This window comes from Trachinotus anak, unplaced genomic scaffold, assembly GCF_046630095.1.
Source record: "Trachinotus anak isolate AG129_WGS33_773 ecotype Australia unplaced genomic scaffold, CSIRO_AGI_Tana_v1 ptg000002l, whole genome shotgun sequence".
NCBI lineage: Eukaryota > Metazoa > Chordata > Actinopteri > Carangiformes > Carangidae > Trachinotus > Trachinotus anak.
The window spans coordinates 6,803,486-6,824,186 of record NW_027273853.1 but is presented as its reverse complement, the minus strand read 5'-3'; the positions used below and the strand labels follow the sequence as shown (position 1 = coordinate 6,824,186).

The 20,701-nt window shown below is 39.9% G+C and overlaps 1 protein-coding gene across 2 annotated transcripts; it reads right to left on the bottom strand.

The window, feature by feature from the left end:
* Positions 1 to 7,328: 7,328 nt before the first annotated feature.
* LOC139629969 (uncharacterized oxidoreductase YjmC-like) lies at positions 7,329 to 17,571 on the bottom strand. 2 transcript variants are annotated; one of them, XM_071492949.1, is made up of 11 exons: positions 17,430 to 17,568; positions 12,829 to 12,977; positions 12,520 to 12,708; positions 11,910 to 11,971; positions 11,651 to 11,704; positions 11,353 to 11,451; positions 10,720 to 10,855; positions 10,159 to 10,277; positions 9,425 to 9,520; positions 9,156 to 9,266; positions 7,329 to 7,463 (listed from the first exon to the last, which is right to left on the bottom strand). In XM_071492949.1, exons 1-11 carry the CDS (start codon positions 17,435 to 17,437, stop codon positions 7,344 to 7,346), a joined length of 1,143 nt encoding a protein of 380 aa, XP_071349050.1. In that variant the 5' UTR covers positions 17,438 to 17,568; the 3' UTR covers positions 7,329 to 7,343. The 2 variants fall into 2 exon arrangements, with proteins under 2 accessions (XP_071349050.1, XP_071349051.1); XM_071492950.1 differs by lacking the exon at positions 7,329 to 7,463 and adding an exon at positions 8,004 to 8,805 and having other exon boundaries at positions 17,430 to 17,571.
* Between the last annotated feature and the right edge of the window lie 3,130 nt (positions 17,572 to 20,701).

The window sequence follows — 20,701 nt, the reverse complement described above, 5'->3', positions numbered from 1 at the left end:
TTTATATTTGTATTTGTGTATTCTTACTTGTAATGGTTTTTATTTCATGTTATCTACCGGGATGTAAATTAGCATTTTTCCTACTATCCAGCCCGTTTACATCACATTTTTTTATACTGAATTGTCCCTGTCAAATAAATAAACTCCCAAATTATTCCTTTGGTGTTAGTTTTTGTTTTGGAGAAAAAAATTGATAATCACACTGAAAATTGGTGATTTTTTTTTTCCTATTGATTTTGGACACAGCCACTGGGGAGTGCCAAAGCTGAGAATTATCAAATTATATAGGGCTCAAAATATGATAAAAGTTAAGATTAGCATCTGAATCACTGATTATTGTTCTCTAATTTGGTTTTCAGGATGCAGAGATTTGTTCCAAATAAAAAGTATTGATGCAGTTGATTTAATATGGGCCTCAGGGCAAGAACAATTAATCAGCAGCTCATTAGCAAATGCTCCTGTCTTCTGTTACGGCTGCTGCTGAGAGATTTGTTGAGCTATAATGGAAATCAAAGAAGTCAGATTATGACTGTTTATTCCTCGCGTCGTACCTTTCACCTCATTACAGGACACAGCAGGATCCTGTCGACTGCCATCAAGGAGATGGCGGTGTGTGCGGCGTGAAGTAACAGCTCTGTGATGCTCCTGTTCCAGATGTCACTTCCCATGGCTTTGGGAGAGGGTTGAGGTTGTCTTTGGCGCCGGCAAGTGACAAAATCTTCACCACTCACAGGAGCTGTCCCGTTCACAGGACGTGTCGGCTGAACTATTTGTAGGGTTTAACGCTGCCAGTGTATTACAGCAGCTTGTGAGGATATCTGTGACAGATGTGAGGGAATTTACACAAGAACTCAGCAAATGCAGGGATACTGAGAGGAGCTGGCCACCTGTTTTAGTTTCCACTATGGCAGCACATGACAGCGCTGCCATTTATTTAGTGAAGTGAATAACTCACTGATAGATAACAGTGCTTGTCCAGTTGCATGCACAGAGCATTTTTAGGCACATCAGACTTTTCGAAGCTTTATGGCGATCATCCTTTTGGTGCAACAGGATGTGTAATTGTAGCTTCCAGGAGAAAGATTGCCATTGTTCATATGTTACAGTGTAGACGTGCTGTGTGACTGATAGGTGTCTATAGCTTTCAGTGTTGATCTAGAAAATATTTGGCAAGGCCTGGCAATTTGTGGCTTTTACCCAGATATATCAAGATTAATGCCCTTGTTTCTGAAACACATTTAAATTTGAGCTCTATTGTCTTGTTTGAGCGCAAATGATAGTCTGGGAGGCGCAATCTGAGAGAGCATAAGGTCTGACCGTTGAGGGTGAGATTGTTAAGAACAATACAAATTGTACAAATCTACCTATGGAAACACACAACATCACAGACTGAAATCCTGAGATGAATTTTAATCGTCAATTGTTGAATTAGTTTCAAGACTGCAGCATTTTCAGTTTTTGGACTTGAAGAAATATCACAAGTGTTGTTGCTTTTATTTTTGTTTTCTGATGTTTTTCTTCTTTGACTGTGGTTATGCTTATTCTGGCATTACTCTAATTCTTACTTTCTTTTTTTTTACATTGCAGCCTCACAGACAGAAAAATAAATCCAGCCCATTCTTGGGCCACATGCTTGTTTCCTTCTGGCTGTTAGTCAAAAGCGGAGGATAACAGCCAGACTCTGCCCAGATGTGAAAGTATATGGACCAGACTCGGTCCTAATCTAATCCTAATCTAAAGCTAATGTACTAAAGTGATACTGATGTGAAACTGCTGCATGTAATACAACAAAAAGACATAACCTTGAATAATTTACTTATTTTTTAATAAGTTAAGCAAGACTGAATGAAGTCACAGATTCTTCCTACAAGATTATGTTAAAACACCACCAGAAAATAGAAAAAGCAGTGTATGAATACATGACAGTGATGACAGGAAGTTAAGAGAAAGTGACACAGTTAAGTGGACATGGGATTATCCCGTAACACATGGAGACAACTGTTAAAGTGTCATTAGGACCTCACACACAGACAAAGGCAAACCAACACCTCAGCTGTCTGTTGACATATGGGTGTAAGAGACAGAAGCTGGTGGCCATGATATCCAGAGGTGTGCAAACCACACAAGGGAAATTAAAATCCCCACGCCACCACAAAGCAATCCACATAATGAGAAGGTGCTAGATGTCATCTTCCTGTCTGATTTTTATTTGCTCTTCCCTCGTTTCCGTTTGACCAACACAGCAGCACATGAGCCACCTTGATTACACCAGGACAGAGCAAAGACTCTTTCACACATAGAGCCCATAATACTGGCACTTTCCCCCATTCACACTATTAGGTGTATGACAGTTTCATATCGGTGAAAGAAGAAGCCTGAATGCCAGATGTTGCAGTTGTGGTAGAAAACAAAAGACATCACTTGTTTTATTGGAGAGATGGAAAATGAGGAGCTTCTTTGGACAAAGCTTCTTCTATATGCCGCAATTCATCCAAGGTTAACACGAGCTTTGTCTTGGAGTCTGGCTGTAATACGCCACACAAGGATCTCCTGTGATTGGTTTGCTTGGTGCATGTCATAACCTGGTATCTTTCTCCAAAGCACCAATTCAGAAGTAGCACTCAGTTTGCATTGGTGGAGAGAAGGTATCATTGTCTTCATGGCTAATGAGCATTCACTGATCACCTGAGACTTTTAACATGTCATCACCATGGCAACACATCAGCATAACAAGCATTTTCAGGAATGAATGTAAAGAGAATATTGGGGCTCCTTCAGGAAGATCTCAAGTACATTTCAAGTAGATTTTCATATTAGGTGGATGAAAAAAAAATCAAGACATGAAGAATCAATTTCAGCTCGATGACTTGTAATTTGAGACTGTTGGTTTGAATGTAGGGTCTTGCATTTGGTGTTTTTGTTTTTCTATTCATGTCATGATTGAAACTAAAATAAGTCAGACAGCAGAAACAGAAAAGGAATATAGACAAAATAACAAAAAATGTTGGTGGTTGATAAAATATAATATTACAGACATTTGTAATATTAACTGCAGTTCAGTCCCCAGCATCTTCATGGCACTTTGAATTTTAACCATCAGTACCAACAACCAATCTCAAGGGGGGGGGGCAACAGATGGAGATATTTGCATTCCTGAGCAGTTGGAGGAACCAAGACACCAGGTGTTTTGCTTTTATTTTTACATTTGCATCAGTCATTTGGCGGTATGGTAGCCCGAGCAGGACAAAGACCCAAGGCCAAATATCTTGGCTTTGTAGGCACAACAGCTGGAAGGAACAAACCAGGAAGTTGCTCCACTTCATTAAAGACCCAGCAGGAGAGCAGCAGAGCTTTTCTAGCTCTCCTCCCACTCTCTCCATCACGCCACTCCTCTCGTCTTGAGTCCATTCCCACTACAATTAGAACTTTGTACATGACATCGGAGTTCACCTTGTTTTCTCACATTTTCATTATTAATGACTCTACATTTGTATAAAACCACCCTGTCGTTTGTATATCAGAACACTCAGTACATTCATGTTGTCTCTAATGTTACATCTCTATGGGAAATTTCCACTGAGTTGCATAATAAAGGTATATTATGTTGGAATGACCTCCACAAATACCTCTTTTCTTTATCTGGGGTACAACATCACTATGGTATTAACATGAAAGACTATTTTTTTTTCTTTTTTAACTATTTCACTCTTTTCACCTAAATCCATCTCACTGTGAACACTTTTCATCAGTAAAATAGTGTTGAAATCATGAAATAACAAACGTCAAGTCATCTACCTGATCTCACACCTGTCCTGTCTGCAGTGTAGTGCATAATACTGTATATCATTCCCTGTGTGTGTGTGTGTGTGTGTGTGTGTGTGTGTGTGTGTGTGTGTGTGTTTCTAATGCTTAACTAAAGTGGTTACTGACAAGCTCTGTGACTTCTAAGCTCTTCTGAGCTGATCTTCCTACAGTGTGAAAGTGCTTCTCTCCAGCAGCAGCTACACTAATCTCCTCCATAGTGCATCAGTGCAGAGCTGCTGCTTCACGGTCCTAACGGCTGATCAGCTGCATCAGGATGTCACCTTCTCAGCATGTGTCTGTCTGTGGGAGTAATTTCACACCTCAGTACTGGTTTAGCTAAAAAGTATTTCTCCTTCTCCCCTCATCAGACTCATTTCCTGCAGATATGACCCTGCTTCCTGAAAAATAAAACACCACACACTCATCACGAAGCAGCCAGTAGTGTGTAATAGCACATAAAAGTCTAAAAACAAACACTAACACACACACACGCCATGGCCTTTTGGCATCACTGGCCCCGTCAGTAATAGACGATCACTTCATGATTTGCTCGTTCAGTGAGTGATGGACAGATCCCCCCTCAGCACCACAAAAGAAAACACCTGTTAGAATCTGCTTAATCCTAGCCAGTGGCCCTGCTTTCGGGGCTCTTTGGGGCCCCGTTAAATCCGCACAAGGGCACCAGGCCAAGGCCAGGGTAGATTAGACCCCCACCATCCATCCATCCATCCATGCACACACACCTCTGAGTCTGGCCCCTATAACGAGTGTTTCAATCGGCCCCTTAATCCTTGGACTCAGCGGAGCCCTCCACCCAGCACACACCCACCTTCCCCCTCAGTAAAACCTAATCTCCATGCATCCCCTGCATACCCACTCGCAGACCTGGCCCAGCCCAGCCCAGCCCGGCACTCACTTGCCCCTCCCTCTCTCGTCCACCTCCTTTCCCCTCCCCCGGTGGGGCTGAAAGCCCATTGATTTGTTTATTTCTCTTCTTTTGTCTGCGGCCGGCCGAGTGTTAACGAGACATCCAGGGTCCGGGGCCCAGTGCCAGGACTTTTGGCATGGGAGATTAAGGTCCTGATCTGGGCATCTGTCACTGCCCAGTCCCTCTTCTCCCTTGTGGCTCTGGGAGAGGCCTTTCCTTCAGTCATGTTCAGAATGAGCTGTAAACTGATCCTAACAGGAGAAGAAAACTGTTGTCCTCCATGCAACAAAAGCAGAAAGGCAGTTTGTATGTAAATATTTCAATGTTAATTTCAGTTGGACTATTATCATCATTATAAAGCTACACTAAAAACACACACACATAAATGCATATGACACATGGGGGCACATACACAGAAACAGATCCATGCATTACAGTCATGTGTACATAGCTCTCTAACTAGCGCTCTAACTATAGTAGGATCCAGTCTGTGCACAGAACTAGTCAAAATTTTGGTCAGGTAATAATAATATGCTAATTTCAAAGAAGAAATATTATATATATTTACATGACAATGTTCAAAGACTTATTACTTTATGTATTGGAAAGGAAGATCAAGTGTTACTTCAGTTTGTCTTGTCTTGGTACTGACAATGAGAGAAACAGATCAGTAAAATTAAACATTATTGTAGGATAAATTCAATCATTGTAAATTTTGAAAAATTATTCATCACTAAAAATATCAAAACGTTAACCAGTTTCATTCAGTTTGTTACAGCAATAAAGAATATTTTAAAGCACCTATCAAATATTACCAGCATTTTCAGTCCTCAAATTGTTGTTTATGCTTTTAAAGATTATTTTCTCCTTCAGTGTATTGTATTTTACTTGGCATCAAGTGACTGTTCACCTATATGTTATTCCTGTTTTGTTTTCTTTATTGTTCTCATATATCTACAAACCATCATCAGGGTTCATTGTGGAATTTAAAAAAGTCTAAAGTTGTTTTGATGTGTTAACTTCTGCTCACATATCAGTTTTACCTCCGATATATTCCCATTTCCATGGCAACTGTAACACTAGTATCTTTTTTATCAAATTAAATTAAATTAAATTTGTACATTTGTAAACAATTGTAAACTGCTCACTACATAGCAAACAATACCAGCATCACAGAACAAATGAAATGTGTAAAAGAAAATCATAAAGGCTTTCAAGAGTGGTGACACATCAAAGCCAGAGTTCACTCAGACTCTGTCTCCATCTAGTGGTAACAAAGTCTTACAGGCAGGCTGTAACAGGATTTATGACATGGGTTATTCCCTTTCAGTCTATGGTTATTCCAAAACACCAGCTGCATCTTTTTATCTGTGTTAAGTTTTATTTCTGTTGGATTTGATTTTGCTCTAAAATAAACTGGATAAGGAATTTAAACATGAATGTGTGCAAGACAAATTAAATCACAATAAATACACTATATGATCAGTAACAAAGGTTTACACTCAAGTGATAAAGTCAAGAAAACAAATAGGAAGTGGCCAAATTTAAAGATAAAAAGATATATATTACATTTGAACAATGACATAAAATCATCAATGTTTAATAACAATGCCATTAAAATATTTCAATTATATTAAACTACTATGCTAAACTTAATTATTCTGATACAAACTATTTATATAAACTATAAACTACCTAAAATACTGAGGTACACAGTATGTTGAACTGACCATGTGCTGCCATTAAAGGAGTTACATTAAATGTTTGGCTTATGTCGCCATCTGGTGGTGGACACGCCAGTGGACGGTTCTTGTTTTGTAGATACAGTGTATCCGGAAAGTATTCACAGCGCTTCACTTTTTCCACATTTTGTTGTTACAGCCTTATTCCAAAATGGATTTAATTCATTTTTTACCTCAAAATTCTGCACACTATAACCCATAATGACAAAGTGAAAAAAGTTTGTTTGAAATTTTTGCAAATATTTAAAAAATAAAAAACAAAAAGAATCACATGAATTGTCTGTAGACCTCAGAGACAAGATTGTATTGAGGCACAGATCTGGGGAAGGGTACAGAAAAATTCCTGCAGCATTGAAGGTCCCAATGAGCACAGTGGCCTCCATCATCTGTAAATGGAAGAAGTTTGGAACCACCAGGACTCTTCCTAGAGCTGGCTGCCCGGCCAATTTGAGCGACCGGGGCAGAAGGGCCTTAGTAAGGGAGGTGACCATGACCCTCATGGTCACTCTGACAGCATTGCTCTGTGGAGAGAGGAGAACCTTCCAGAAGGACAATCATTTCTGCAGCACTCCACCAATCAGGCGTGTATGGTAGAGTGTCCAGACGGAAGCCACTCCTCAGTAAAAGGGACATGACAGCCCGCCTGGACTTTGCCAGAAGGCACCTGAAGGACTCTCAGACCATGAGAAACAAAATTCTCTGGTCTGATGAAACAAACATTGAACTCTTTGGCCTGAATGCCAAGCGTCATGTCTGGAGGAAACCAGGCACCGCTCATCACCTGGCCAGTACCATCCCTACAGTGAAGCATGGTGGTGGCAGCATCAGGCTGTGGGGATGTTTTTGGGCAGCAGGAACTGGGAGACTAGTCAGGCTCGAGGGAAAGATGAATGCAGCAATGTACAGAGACATCCTTGATGATAACCTGCTCCAGAGCGCTGTGGACCTCGGACTGGGGCGAAGGTTCGTCTTCCAACAGGACAACGACCCTAAGCACACAGCCAAGATAACAAATGAGTGGCTTCGGGACAACTCTGTGAATGTCCTTGAGAGGCCCAGCCAGAGCCCAGACTTTTGAACCCGATTGAACATCTCTGGAGAGATCTGAAAATGGCCGTGCACCGACGCTCCCCATCCAACCTGATGGAGCTTGAGAGGTTCTGCAACGAAGAATGGGAGATACTGCCCAAACATAGGTGTGCCAAGCTTGTAGCATCATACTCAAAAAGACTTGAGGCTGTAATTGCTGCCAAAGGTGCTTTAACAGAGTATTGCGCAAAGGCTGTGAATGTACATGTGATTTTTTTTTTTTTTATTATAATATATTTGCAAAAATTTTAAGCAAACTTTTTTCACTTTGACATTATGGGGTATTGTGTGTAGAATTTTGAGGTAAAAAGTGAATTTAATCCATTTTGGAATAAGGCTGTAACATAACAAAATGTGGAAAAAGTGAAGCGCTGTGAATACTTTCCAAATGCACTGTATATATGTTCACAAGGGACAAAAATGAAAAACACTGTAATAAATAAGTTTTGGTGTAAATGGATTTTATTTAATAAGGCACATATGACTGATGCTTTTTGATGACATCAGAGTAAAAAGATAATCTGAACATTATTAATTCATTATTGCAAATTTCCCCACTGTGGGACTAATAAAGGCTATCTTAATTAAAGTATCAAAATGTGGTCAATTTAAAATATTTTTTATAAAAAAAAATATTTTTAATTATTTTTTTTTGCATCATACTGTAGCCATTATTGCACAACAGTTATAAAACTGCACTGCATTAAATCTTCAGCGTAGTAAAATGGCTCCCAAAACCGGGATAGTCCCAACTGTCAAGTTCATGACAACAAACCACAGTGACTTTGGCTCATCTTTCAACATCACCACATCCATCTTTCTTTTCTCACTCACACCCAGGCATCCATCATTCATAAATCTTGTGCTTGTTTCGATACAGCATTTTGAGATCTTCACAATTAAATTGAGATGTCTTGAGACAAAAAAATAATTCAAAGTCCCTTTTGTTACAAATTTTATAGTTAAGATTTTTTTTTCTTAACTTCTGTAGGTAGATTTTAGTGTAAGATTAAAAAACCTGATGAGTGTGGTTAAAATGAATAAAATCTGACTGTCAACATGCAGCAGCTTTATGTATATAATGTGCGTTAACAGCATTCCCGAGTTGCTCAGTGTGAACTTCAAGATGAGCAAAATTGCCAGATTTTCCAATCTTGACAATCTTGACTGGACCACTTAATTGGAGATGAGCTTGTCACAAGGCAGCAGCGGGCTAGCACCAATTTTCTTAGCACATTCATTCTGCAGACATAAAGTAAACATTTGAGTCAGGTTAGCTCAGTCTCAAAGGCCCTGCTGTGAGTTAGATTAGAAGATTGATACTATTGTCATGTCTGTACGGTAAATATGAAACTACAGCCAGCAGCCAGTTAGCTTAGCTTAGCATTGAACCTGCAAGAAGAGGGAAACAGCTCACCTGCCTCTGTCCAAACAACAAAATCAGCCTACTGGTACCTCTAAAGCTCACCAATTAATACGAATATATATTCTTTATTTAATCTGTAAAAGGCCTCAAGTGCAAAAATGACAAGTCATGGTTTTACAGGGGATTGTGTTTCTTGGCAATTTGTAGACACTTCATAAGGTCTTACCATATAATTGACGACATTGATGTGGTAGGGAATCCCACCCAACTCTTCGCACATCTTCATGTTCATCCTCTCCGGGTCTCCGGCAGCCAAAACAGGAGCATTGGCATCAGCCTATGATAAACAGCAACAGCAACAAAATGAAGCTCAAAACTTGATTTAAAACTTGTATGTGTTTTTGTCTTGAAAGATTGCAACCATTAGACATCATCAACATATTTTTTTCCCCCTTAATTGGTCTGTACATCAAGACAGCAGTAGGATCTACTCACAGGATCCAGGCCTCTCTGGATGGAAAGCAGGTCTGACATCCTGTCACTGAACCCAGGAGCAAAGTTCTCCGGGTTGATTGCCACAAAACACTGACCCTGAAAACACAAAAAGGACGATGACAAAATTGTGAACTGACCCAGAACAAACAGCAAAGGGGCCTGTGACGTATTCATAAATATGCCCTGCGTTTGACCATCATTGATTTTGTCTTTTAGATAACAGCGACTAATCTCTTGTCAATGTTGATTTCTTTACTGCTGTTGCTGAGTGGGAACTAATCATTTTTCTAACTTTACTCCTAGTCAGCTAATCATCACCACATCATACAGCAACATCTCTCGCATTATCTAATGTATGTAACTCAAGATATCTGTTTAATCATTATTATAGAAACTTTTCCTAGTTACCCTGCTGCTTAATTAACTGGGCAATAATGTAGTAAGCAGTGTGTTTAGAGTAACTGCTTTGTCACTTTGACTTTGATACATGATTTTTTTTTTTTTAATTAGGGTTTAGCAGCTATTAATTACAGATGAGTCATTTTCAACCTATTTCTCATTCTCTTCCATTTCACAGGGAATAAGACAAGAGGACAAGGAGGCTAAGTTTCAGCATGTCATGTCACTAACAAGTACTATGAAGAGTATCTTATTATCTTTTTTAAATGAGGTCAGCATGTCCTCTTTAAAACATGACAGCACAAGCCAAAAGAAAAGAGACAAATCAAGTGTACCAGGTCAGCAACACGGTCCGTTACTTTCCACGTGCGGACATGTTTGCTGTACTTCGCTCCAGCCAAGATGCCACAGAACACCTCCACCATCATTCCCAGACCGTAGCCTTTGTACCCTCCTGGAAGCCACAGACATAACATGACATATTTGAACTGAAACAGTAAGTGCAACAAATACTTTATACCAGTGGTTTCCAACCTATTCCAAATGTTGGTGGCCCACATCTGACCCCGTAACAATACAGAGGCTAAGTAATGCATCTCAGAGCACTTCTCTTGACTCTCTTTCCTTTTTTTTAGCGTGCAATCAGACAAAGATAGCAAACTAAGATAGCAAAATGTGATTCAGTCGTTGACAACATAAAGGTTCCTATCATTGGCTTATCCCTGTGATTGGCGTTAATGCAAGAAAAAAAACATGGCCCCAGTCCACTAGTTGGGAACCAGTGCTGTATACTGTGTGATATAATATACAATTAGCCCACATTACAGACAGCTGGGATATCAGTGTCTTTTACTACTCGAGCTGAATGCTAATAGTTGTATCTACTAGTTTCTGACCTGTGGCTTCACTGCCGCCAATGGGCACCAGTCCTCCACCGCTAAGGACTCTCTTGGGGTCTGTTGTCAGCTTCCCCTGAGAGTCACAGCCCCAGCCTTCAGGAATGGGGTCTCCACGCCGCTCATGGAGCTCCACCTGTGCACATTAGAATAAGTAAGAGAGTAAGAAGACTAGATACATATAGCACTTTTCAGTTACAATGTGCTTATAATATAATAATAACAATAATAATAATAATAACGACAATAAAGTTTATTTATAGAGCACTTTTCATACAAGATAAGTATGTTTAAATAAAGACTTTTTAAAAGTATTTCATCAGATCATTGTAACTGCACATGGACTTTCAGCTCTATATTGACTCAGTGGTCCAGAGGATTGTGCTTCTGCCACTAAAACAAAGAAAAGCTGAGTGGGCAATTACTCACCTTCTTTCAGCTGACAGGGACACAGAATACAAAGCCTTACATGAATCCATTCAGAGGTTATATGATTCTCACACCTGCTACTTAACTCAGGCTGCGTGTAAATCAAAGGAGTAACTTAAGACTTCCTTGTCCAGTGGCCAACCATTTCACACGATGTGAAAACCAAAACTTTAGATATTTGGCAATCAAAAAATCTGATCTTACCTTTCCCAGTGCTACTGCTGATGTGGCCATGTCCAGAACAAAGCTGTCTCCGTCTTTTGCGGGAGCTGCCACACTGATGGGGTTGGTGCCCAACGTGCACTACAAACAGCAGGTAGATGATGTTAGGATGGGAACGATTTTTACATGCAAGACTCTTGCTCACTGATTTTAGAAACATCTTGGCTAAATACATTCAATCAGTAATGTTGACATGCATACTAACATAAATGGTTTCAACAGCACCATTCAACAGCAATATGCAGGGCAGCATATTTTACCGAACTGATAATATATTTACCTCTTTGCCACGTGTAGGTACCACCAGTGGGGATGTGTTGGTAAATGACATGCCCTGTGGTGGTCAGATCAATATTAGAAAAAAAACAGAAAATAACATTTGGAAATAGATTACATTCTCTTACATTTATGTTGTTTAGTAACAGCATATACATGAAATTGTTTGAATTACAGCTTTCTCCTTTCTGGAAAAAGCTGAACTATTTTTTTCAGTGTCAATATTTAAACTGAGTCAACAGGAAAATAAATGTTTCACTCACAATCATGTTCTCTTTCACAGCTTGCATTGCGTAGTATCCGGCAATACCGTAATGATTGGAACCTAAGAAAGTGTCATTAACATTAATTGGTTTAAGAGCGTTAACATTGTCATTGTTTTCTTTATCAAAGTAAATTACTTTACTGCTTTTCCTCTGTAGTCAAGTGGCAAAATAAAATCTGGCCTTTGATAAACCTGAAAGGGATTTTATTACTGAAACTAAAGTGAACTATAGTATTTCAAGTCCAACTCGCTGAGTGTTTTCTGTAGTCTTAACCGCAGTGGTGTTTCCTCACTCCCACACTTAATTGTCTGTTATATGAGCCAAACACTCTACTTATAACTAAACAGGGAAAATAATCCCTTTATGAATGCTGAACATTTGTCCAATCAAATACAGTCCTGTATCTGATGCCTGAGTATGTATGAGTGTGAAACATTAGCTCACAATAAAGGTGTAGATGTGTTTATCTGACAGATGACACTTTGCCTAAATCTAAATGCATCATACAATGTAAGTTTGTAGTGCAACAGGTACGGCCTTTTAAAGTTTTAGTCAACCACATCAAATCACATTTTTTTACTTTAAAAAAAAAAAAAAAGGGACTCACCGTGTGCCACCACCCAGCCAATACCAACTTCTTTGGCCTTCTTTATGGCCAGATCCATACAGAAGTTTCCCACGACAGGACCCAGGAGGTTCTTCCCATCCACCAGTGCTGTAGCTGCACTCTCCTTCTCCACCACCGGCTCCCCGTCCTTGGCGCAGATTCCTGTCTGGATGTCCTTTACATACATGTCTGTCAAAAAGTATAGAGGACAGTGAGCACAAACAGCAACACATACTGTGTCACATTTTACCCACTTTCTGCTTCTATACCACTACAAATAAAGTGATGAGCCTCCAGCTCCCCACTAACCCATCCTGTTGAGTCCATGGCTGTAGTGGCCCCTGTGGTCTCCCTCCACCAGCACTTCTGCCAGGCTGCGAGCATGGTGCTGCTTGGTGCCCACAGCCATCATGCACCTCTCAATGAAGCTTTTAACCTCCACCTGGCTGATCAGACATCTGCAGAGGGGAAATGTTTAATCAGCAACAGAAGCACAGGTAAATCCAGATGATCACTTTAATCAAATTAATTTAGTTGCTGTGGGGTAACGCATCCAAAAAGGTGAAAATGACTTTGTTTTAGTTGGTTAATGAGTATGACAATAGATTGACTGTTAAAGTTTCTGCAAATTGAATTAAGGCAACTCAGAAAAAAAAATCAATTAAGTCAACAGAATAGTTTTTTTTGGCTCACCTTCTGCTTTTTATACAAATGCTGGTTTCTGGAACAGAATAGGGACTGTGACTTTTGGCCTAAATAGTAAACCAAAACAAATGCCAGACTGCCCAATTACGTCCTGCAAGGGATGACCCCCTTTATTGCCCCACATGTTGTAGGATTTGACAGAATGGTCAGTCCCATGCTTACTTAAAGTTTGAAGTCCATATTTGCAACAGTGATTGCACAACCTGTAAACATATAGGTGATGTAGGTCATGTGGTGAACCTCCACTTGCGTCGCGTTAAATTGTCACTGCAAACAGAGCTCCGCAGAAAAATGCTGATGGTTTAACCAGTGTAAACATAAACAGCATCCTCTCTGTTGACTTTGCTGAGTGAATGTAAGAACTGTCAGGACATCATGTGCCAGATGATGTTTGTTTGTCTCTAGGTGATGAATAGCGGTGTCACTGCGTCATGTATCTGTCATAGTTAAAGTCATGTGCACTAAAAGCTTCAGAAAAACTGCATTAATTACGCAGGATGTTTGACAGTGTGAGCAATGTTACATGTTTAATACATTAGGGTGGATATTGATTACAATGTGATCAATCAAAACAATAATAGTGATTATTTTGCTTTAAATTCTTAGACACAACTTTTCGGGGAGAAAAAAACTTTAAATTATTAGTGTACCTTCTGAAAAAGCACCAGATGCAAAACGTTACATCACCACTGTGGCAAGGTAAATATATGAGGGGAAAAACTGCCAAAAATGTTCAACAAGTATTTGCCGATATCTAAATACTATTGAACACAGATCACAATGAGGCTAATGTTGAACATTATTAGAGGTGTTCCGATACCATGTTTTCCCTCCTGATACCGCTTCCAATAACTGAACTTGTGAATCAGCCGATACTGAGTACTGATCTGATACCTTTACATTAAAACCATTTTAACAGCTGTGAGCTACTAGTCCTTATGAATGTTATACGATTGCTGTCATTGTTCAATGACTCAGGTTAAACACTTGAACAGATACATTAATGCCCTAGAATCTTCCTTTTATTGTCTAATTTGACTGTCAATCATGAGAAAAATAATGCAAATACCACCCCTCCAAATTAAAGCCTTAAATGCTGAACACATTGCCCTTTCACTGGTGAGACGTTCCAGTGTAACATGTTGCCAAATTGCAATTGACATTTTGCAAACAGCTAACATTTCACGATTTACAGGAAATCAATTCTTCTTTGCTGCTCTTAAACAATAGTTGCCAGTGGCTGCAACATGCAACTTCCTGTGTAAGCTAATAGTTTTGAGTAGCTACCTAGCGGGGATTGCTTTCTGAAGAAACTGTCATTTTATCCAGGTGTGACACTAATAAAGTCTATTAATGTAATTAATAAATTATGTGGTATCTGATCAGTGCATAGTGTCATGAACTTGCCGATACCCGATGCTGTATTTTAGGCAGTGTTGCAGCATTTCCAATACTAGTGTCAGTATTGGAACAAGTCTAACCATTATGTTGCATGAAAATCTGTAATTTTCCTTCCCAGGAAGATTTTGCTCTAATTGGCTTTCTTACTGTCTTTCTTTACAGTTTTCTCTGTAAAGTTCAGTACCAGTTAAAAGACAGCCTAAGAAGTAACGTAATGGTTAAATCACATCTGAAAAAACTTCACCCAAAACTACTTAAGTGAAAAATGTTGTTCATTAATACTTTTGGTTATTAAACATAACGCCTCATTGTGATGGAACATGTTTAGGTAGCTAATGACAACCAGATTAATCAAAACCTCATGCTTTTATGAAGACTGACAGAACAGAACACATCTGTGTTCATTATCTGCAATACTGATTATGTCCTGTTCTACTCCCTCTCTTCCTGCTCTGTTCTCCTTTACTCCTCCCATGTTTCCTGCATTGGTATTTAGTTGTTGCTGGAGGGAGGAGAAAAGTCGTAACTTTGGGAATGCACCATAACTTTGTCAACACATAAGCTGCAAGCGAGCTGGTTCGGCCTTGTGATTGGATGATTCTCAATTCGTCCCCAAAATGAACACTGTGTTCTTAACAGAGCTTCACTCAAAACCAGCGACTGTTGTTTATTGGACAATGGATCCTGTTCCCACAGGTTCACTGTAAGCTCATTGCCCAAAAGACTGGATGCACTGCATGATCAAACTTGCTGTTGCTTGTTATAGTAGCTATCTCGTGCTAGTTTCTAACACGAGCATCTCTCACTGTGAGACAAACAACTCATATTTACACATATTTACAGTCTGTGTGATCTTGAGAGCAGCATATCTGACTCCTCGATCCTGGACCCACCATTTTGTTTCAGACATCAACCACTCCAACTATTAGGTCCACCCTTACTACAAAGTTGTCGTGAGGACTTGTTCTTAAGCTATTATTCATGAAGACACCTGCATAAATCGAGCTGTGGCACAAGCACCAGCTCAAAAAGAACTGTGTAAGCCTACAAGTCCACACCCCGTCCCCCCTTCTACCCCCCACTGTCTTTAACTGTGAAAAAAAAAATGTCAGCATCACTTTTAATCTAGCAAACTGACACCACTGTGCTCTTAGGCACCTTACAGAATCCAAAGAGCCCTCGCGATTTTCAAGCAAACATGTTGCAGTTAACCTTAATTACCCTGGTACCACGCCCTGAAGCCCTAGCGGATACCACTCTCATGTGTGTATGGTAAGTATGAAGCTACAACCAACAGCCTGTTACCAAGGGTAACAAAATCCACCTTCCAACACCTCTAAAGCTCACTGATAAACACATTATAACTAGACTATTTAACTGTAAAAACTAAAATTTCTTATTTTACTTCTATTTCTTGGCAGGGACCATGGCACAACCTGTGGTCTCCCATGGCTGCTTGGTGACCGGTCCAGGGGAGGAAATAGTCTGGCACATAACCCCCCCCCATAAAATGTTACATTTGCAATTTTACACTTCAGTTATTGTATGGAATTAATAAATAAGGAAGGCAGATTTAAGTCCAGTAACCCTTAGACAGAACTAGGCAAGCCGTTTCTCTCTGTTTCCAGTCTTTATGCTAAGCTAAGCTAACCAGCTGCTGACTCCCGCTACCGCACACCTGTATGGGTGGTATCAATCCTCTCTCTACTTTGCAACAAAAGCAAAAAGTGTATTAATAAGTTTTCATTGTTAGGTCTTTCCACTTCAGCACCAACACAAAACATAATTTTTCACCTTTACACTCCATTCTGCTGTAAACTCTCCTCCTTGTGGACGTGTGACACCTTCCCCCCTCCAGCCAGTCAGCACCAAAGAAACTTGTGTCAGTGACTGTCGGCAATGATGGCATTTGTTCAGGAGCCACATTGTAAATGCTATTAGGTCGTTGCATTTCTGACATAACTCAAAGAGCAGCCGCTGTTCATATAAATCCTCCTTCACCTACAGTACAAGGAAAAAGTGTAAAAGTGTGTGGCACAGGGTCACATCCCCCCCCCCCCCCCCCCCCCCCCCCCCACTGGTTCATGTTAAATGAGTATAATGGGGCACATGTATGCATATCTAAGCATGGGTTAGCACTCCCCTTTAGCACAAACATACAACAGAAACAGATCCACTTCACAACTTGATGCACTCATGATCTGCTCCAGAACACTCTGTCCCTAACATGTTGCATCAGAAATCATGTCTCGTGAAGACAGAACTGACACTGATGATCCCTCTGAATGTGTGCGGTGCGAGGGTGTGTAACTGCATTTATCCAACTATATGTAAAGCAGTCAGACAAGAAGTCTACAAGGAACAAACGTAAAAGTGAAATCAAAATTAAGTACACATGAGCTACTGCGGTGAACAGCCACCCAAAGGTGCACATTATTCTCAGTTTAAACCTTTCAAGGGAACTAAACTTGACTCACACCTATCCTTGAAAAGTGAGACAAAGATGACTCAAGTTTCATGGAGTTAAATCCAAAAACATAAGTTTTCTATCTACATTCAATGAAAACAGGAGCAGCACAATCACCACACTGTGGCTCGTTGTTTAGTGAAAGAATCAAGTCGCATAAAAGTGAAATAGTGAAGTTTAAATACTGCAGAATTGTAAATACACTGGTGTATGAGTCTTATATAATTGAAAATATGTTTACGTTTCATTAGAGTGCCAAGTGCTACAGCTCATTCATAATGTCATTGACTCAACTGTCCATCATCGCCTCTCGTCTGAAATCACACCGAGTCCTGACCTGCTCATGTTGCCCTGAGTGCTGCTGCGCTGCCGCGGCTCGGTGCCTCTCGTTCCTCGCTGTGGAGCTGCTGACCTGCCGCCGGTGATGAAGAACGATCACTCCTCCAACTTGCTCTTCGAGTCTGGCAGTGTTTGTGAACGCTCAGAGTTGCCAAGTCTACCAGGTATCCTGTCTGTCTGCATCTCTGTGGGCGGGTTGGATGAGAGAGAAGGGAGGGGGGGGGGGGGGGGGGGGTGTCTCAGACGGGCCTATTCGTGACAAGGTTGTGGGGCTCCAGGCGTCACATGAACTTTACATTGTGCTGCTGCACAGTTTCACACTGTAGAGTCTTTACCTTCGATGAGCAAGGCCCCTTGACAAAATGATCACTGTAATATTCATTTAAGGATGTTTGGTCTCTAGATCATTGATAGGCTACTCAGTTTTATTAATAATATTTGTATAATGGGCCAGATTTACCAAATCGTTAATGAAACTCTATAGTGTGTTAGGAGTCCTTGCTGTCAGTCATACATTCAATCAAAGTCACAATTGTGTGAGAGGATTGGTGACATGGCTTTAAGCTAAGGTGTTGGCAGTTGCATAAGACACAGTAAGAAAATGAGTGGAGGAAAAAATTCAAGTCTTTGTTCACTGCTCCCACTATTTATTTGGAGTCCTCTTAGAGTAAGTGCAGTACATAGTAATTACTACTACTTACTGTACTAATGATGACTAATGACTTGTTTTCTCCTCACAAAGTGAATGTATTTACTGCATGTTGCAAGAGGTGCAGAGAGAAAACAATAATGAGTCAAGCTTGAAACTTGGGTTAGAGGGGATTAGAATCTCTTCACAATTCATGGCTAACCTAGAGTGTGATAATGCTGTATACACAATGATTCTCTTGTTTTTTGTTTAAGTCCGGATACATTTGTACCATACATGGTCCTACAAGGATCATAATACAAAGATGTATGCTGATGCAAAATGATTTCTCCACCCAGATATAGTCTACACATTATGCATTTGGATGAAATCAGTGTGCTTACAGAGGCTCTGATACACATATCCTCATTTTTTTTTCTTAATGTGGTACATATCATAAAAAAAACATATTTCTACTGTCTTTGATTAGTGTGGAGACTCTGGCCAGTCTGGTGAATACAGCTGTGAGGCTGGTAGACACACATGCTCATCTTCTGTGAACTGGAATAGTGCTCAGTGCAAAAGTCCTGTAATTAATACTATTTTAATACTATTTTTCATGAAAGGTTCAGTATTTAATTGTTCACATTTCAGAGGTGTGGATAAAAATAAACTGTAACCTATACTTTGTGGTAGTGTTGCATTGGATTAGACTGTGTTGTAAGGTTTGTCTAACATGTCTTCAATCTAAATGAGGTGAACTAAATATTAGAAACGTCTTTCTCAATTTGCATCACTGTTATTATGTTATTTTTCCATTTAGCATATAGTGGTTATTGCTAGAAAGGCTGAATGGACCAAAATCAAGAAATCCCATATGTCCTGGTGCCTGAGTCCAACAGGCCACAAGGGGTCAGGCACACACTGGACAAAGACGTATGGACAATAATAGTGACTTAATAAGAAATCTAGAATCTGCCTGATGCAAACAGTAAACTGCGTGTCCACATGGAACACAATGGTACAAAAGTAATGAGAAAGATTAAAGATTTTGCGTGTTCATGCTTGGCTGTCATATGTTTGTAATTCTGGCATTCAAGAGACAGAAAAGAGATAATGACATACATCAGCGTCATTGTCTCTGCAGTTTACAAACTTGTTCGTATAAAGCTCTGAAAGCAACAGAGACGATTCAAATAGAGTAAAGGGTGTGGAAACCAGTTTGACAGCTATATCACGTACTCGTGATAAGAGAGCTTCTGCTTTTCCTATCTTATAATGGATTGAATTGAAAGCCTTATTGTCATTGCACGAAATAGTACAACAAGATTTGCCGCGCAAAACCCAAAAAACACTATACATACATGCACGCACACTCATTCACACACATTCTCTATATTTCTCCAATAAATAGTAAAAAAAAACAAAAAGACATCATATTAAGAGCATCAACATCATAAGAGAACATCAGTATGCACTGTCTAAAATATTTCACATAGTGTCCCAAGATTAATGTGCATGTATGACCACAGTGATTGCAAATAAGATCAACAGATTGAGTTTAATTTCGCAGAGGCAGCATCTTTTAAAGATATCTTCTTGTATGGGCAGGGGAGTCTAAGGATTTTTCTACATCTGTGCAGTTCGTACACCATTCTGTGATATTGTGTGTTAGGACACTCTCAATAGAGCAGACTTGAGCAGTAGACAGGTTGATTTTCTTAAGTGTCCTCAGGCAGAAGAGCTGCTGTTGGTTCTTTTTTTTATATCAGTGCAGTGGTATTGGCTGACCATGTGAGGTCCTCTGAGATGTAGGTCCCCAAGAACTTAAAGCAGGAGACTCTCTTTGCTTCCTCTCCTTGGATAGTTAGTGGAGTGAGGTCCCCCTTGTGTCTCCGGAAGTCTACGATTATTTCTTTTGTCTTTTTGATGTTCAGTGTGAGATTGTTATCTGTACACCATCCTATTAGCTTGCAGACTTCGTCCCTGTAGACTGTCTCGTCGCTCTTTGTAATCAGACCCACCACTGTCACACCCTCATAGGAACCATAATCAAATTATGTAAAGGATTTGGACAATTGACACCAAATTCAGTGCCCAGCTACGCATGGTTCATTCACAGCATGGATGAGTCTATGTAGCTGTCTGTACCTGTTTTTTTTTTGTTTTTTTTAGATTCAACTTGTTTCCAATTTAACAGGTAGAGCTAGGAGTTAAATCCAAATTGTCAGGAGAGACAGTAGAGGTATGGTAATAAATTGCCCCTAAGAGCCAGTGTGGGACTTGTTCAGACACGAAGATGCAATTTGACGTTAATAATTGATGCTCCAAGGAATTCTGTGTAAATAATCTGGCTGTCATAAATAATCCACTATTATAAATATAAGCATTTCTAAACAGCAACTGTTCAAACAAAGGCGTAGAATCAACTATTAATGTGTCAGGAAGGATTAAAACGTCTGTGTTTGCAGATGTATGTATGTGAATCTACACTAGCCCATGTGTGCACATTATTGTATGTATATTTAAATGTACACTATGAAAATGCATGTGTGTGTCTGTGTATACCTGTATGCATCCAGATTTTGCATGACCATGCTAACAAGATCGCCATGAAATCTGATTTGGATATTCTGCGCTTC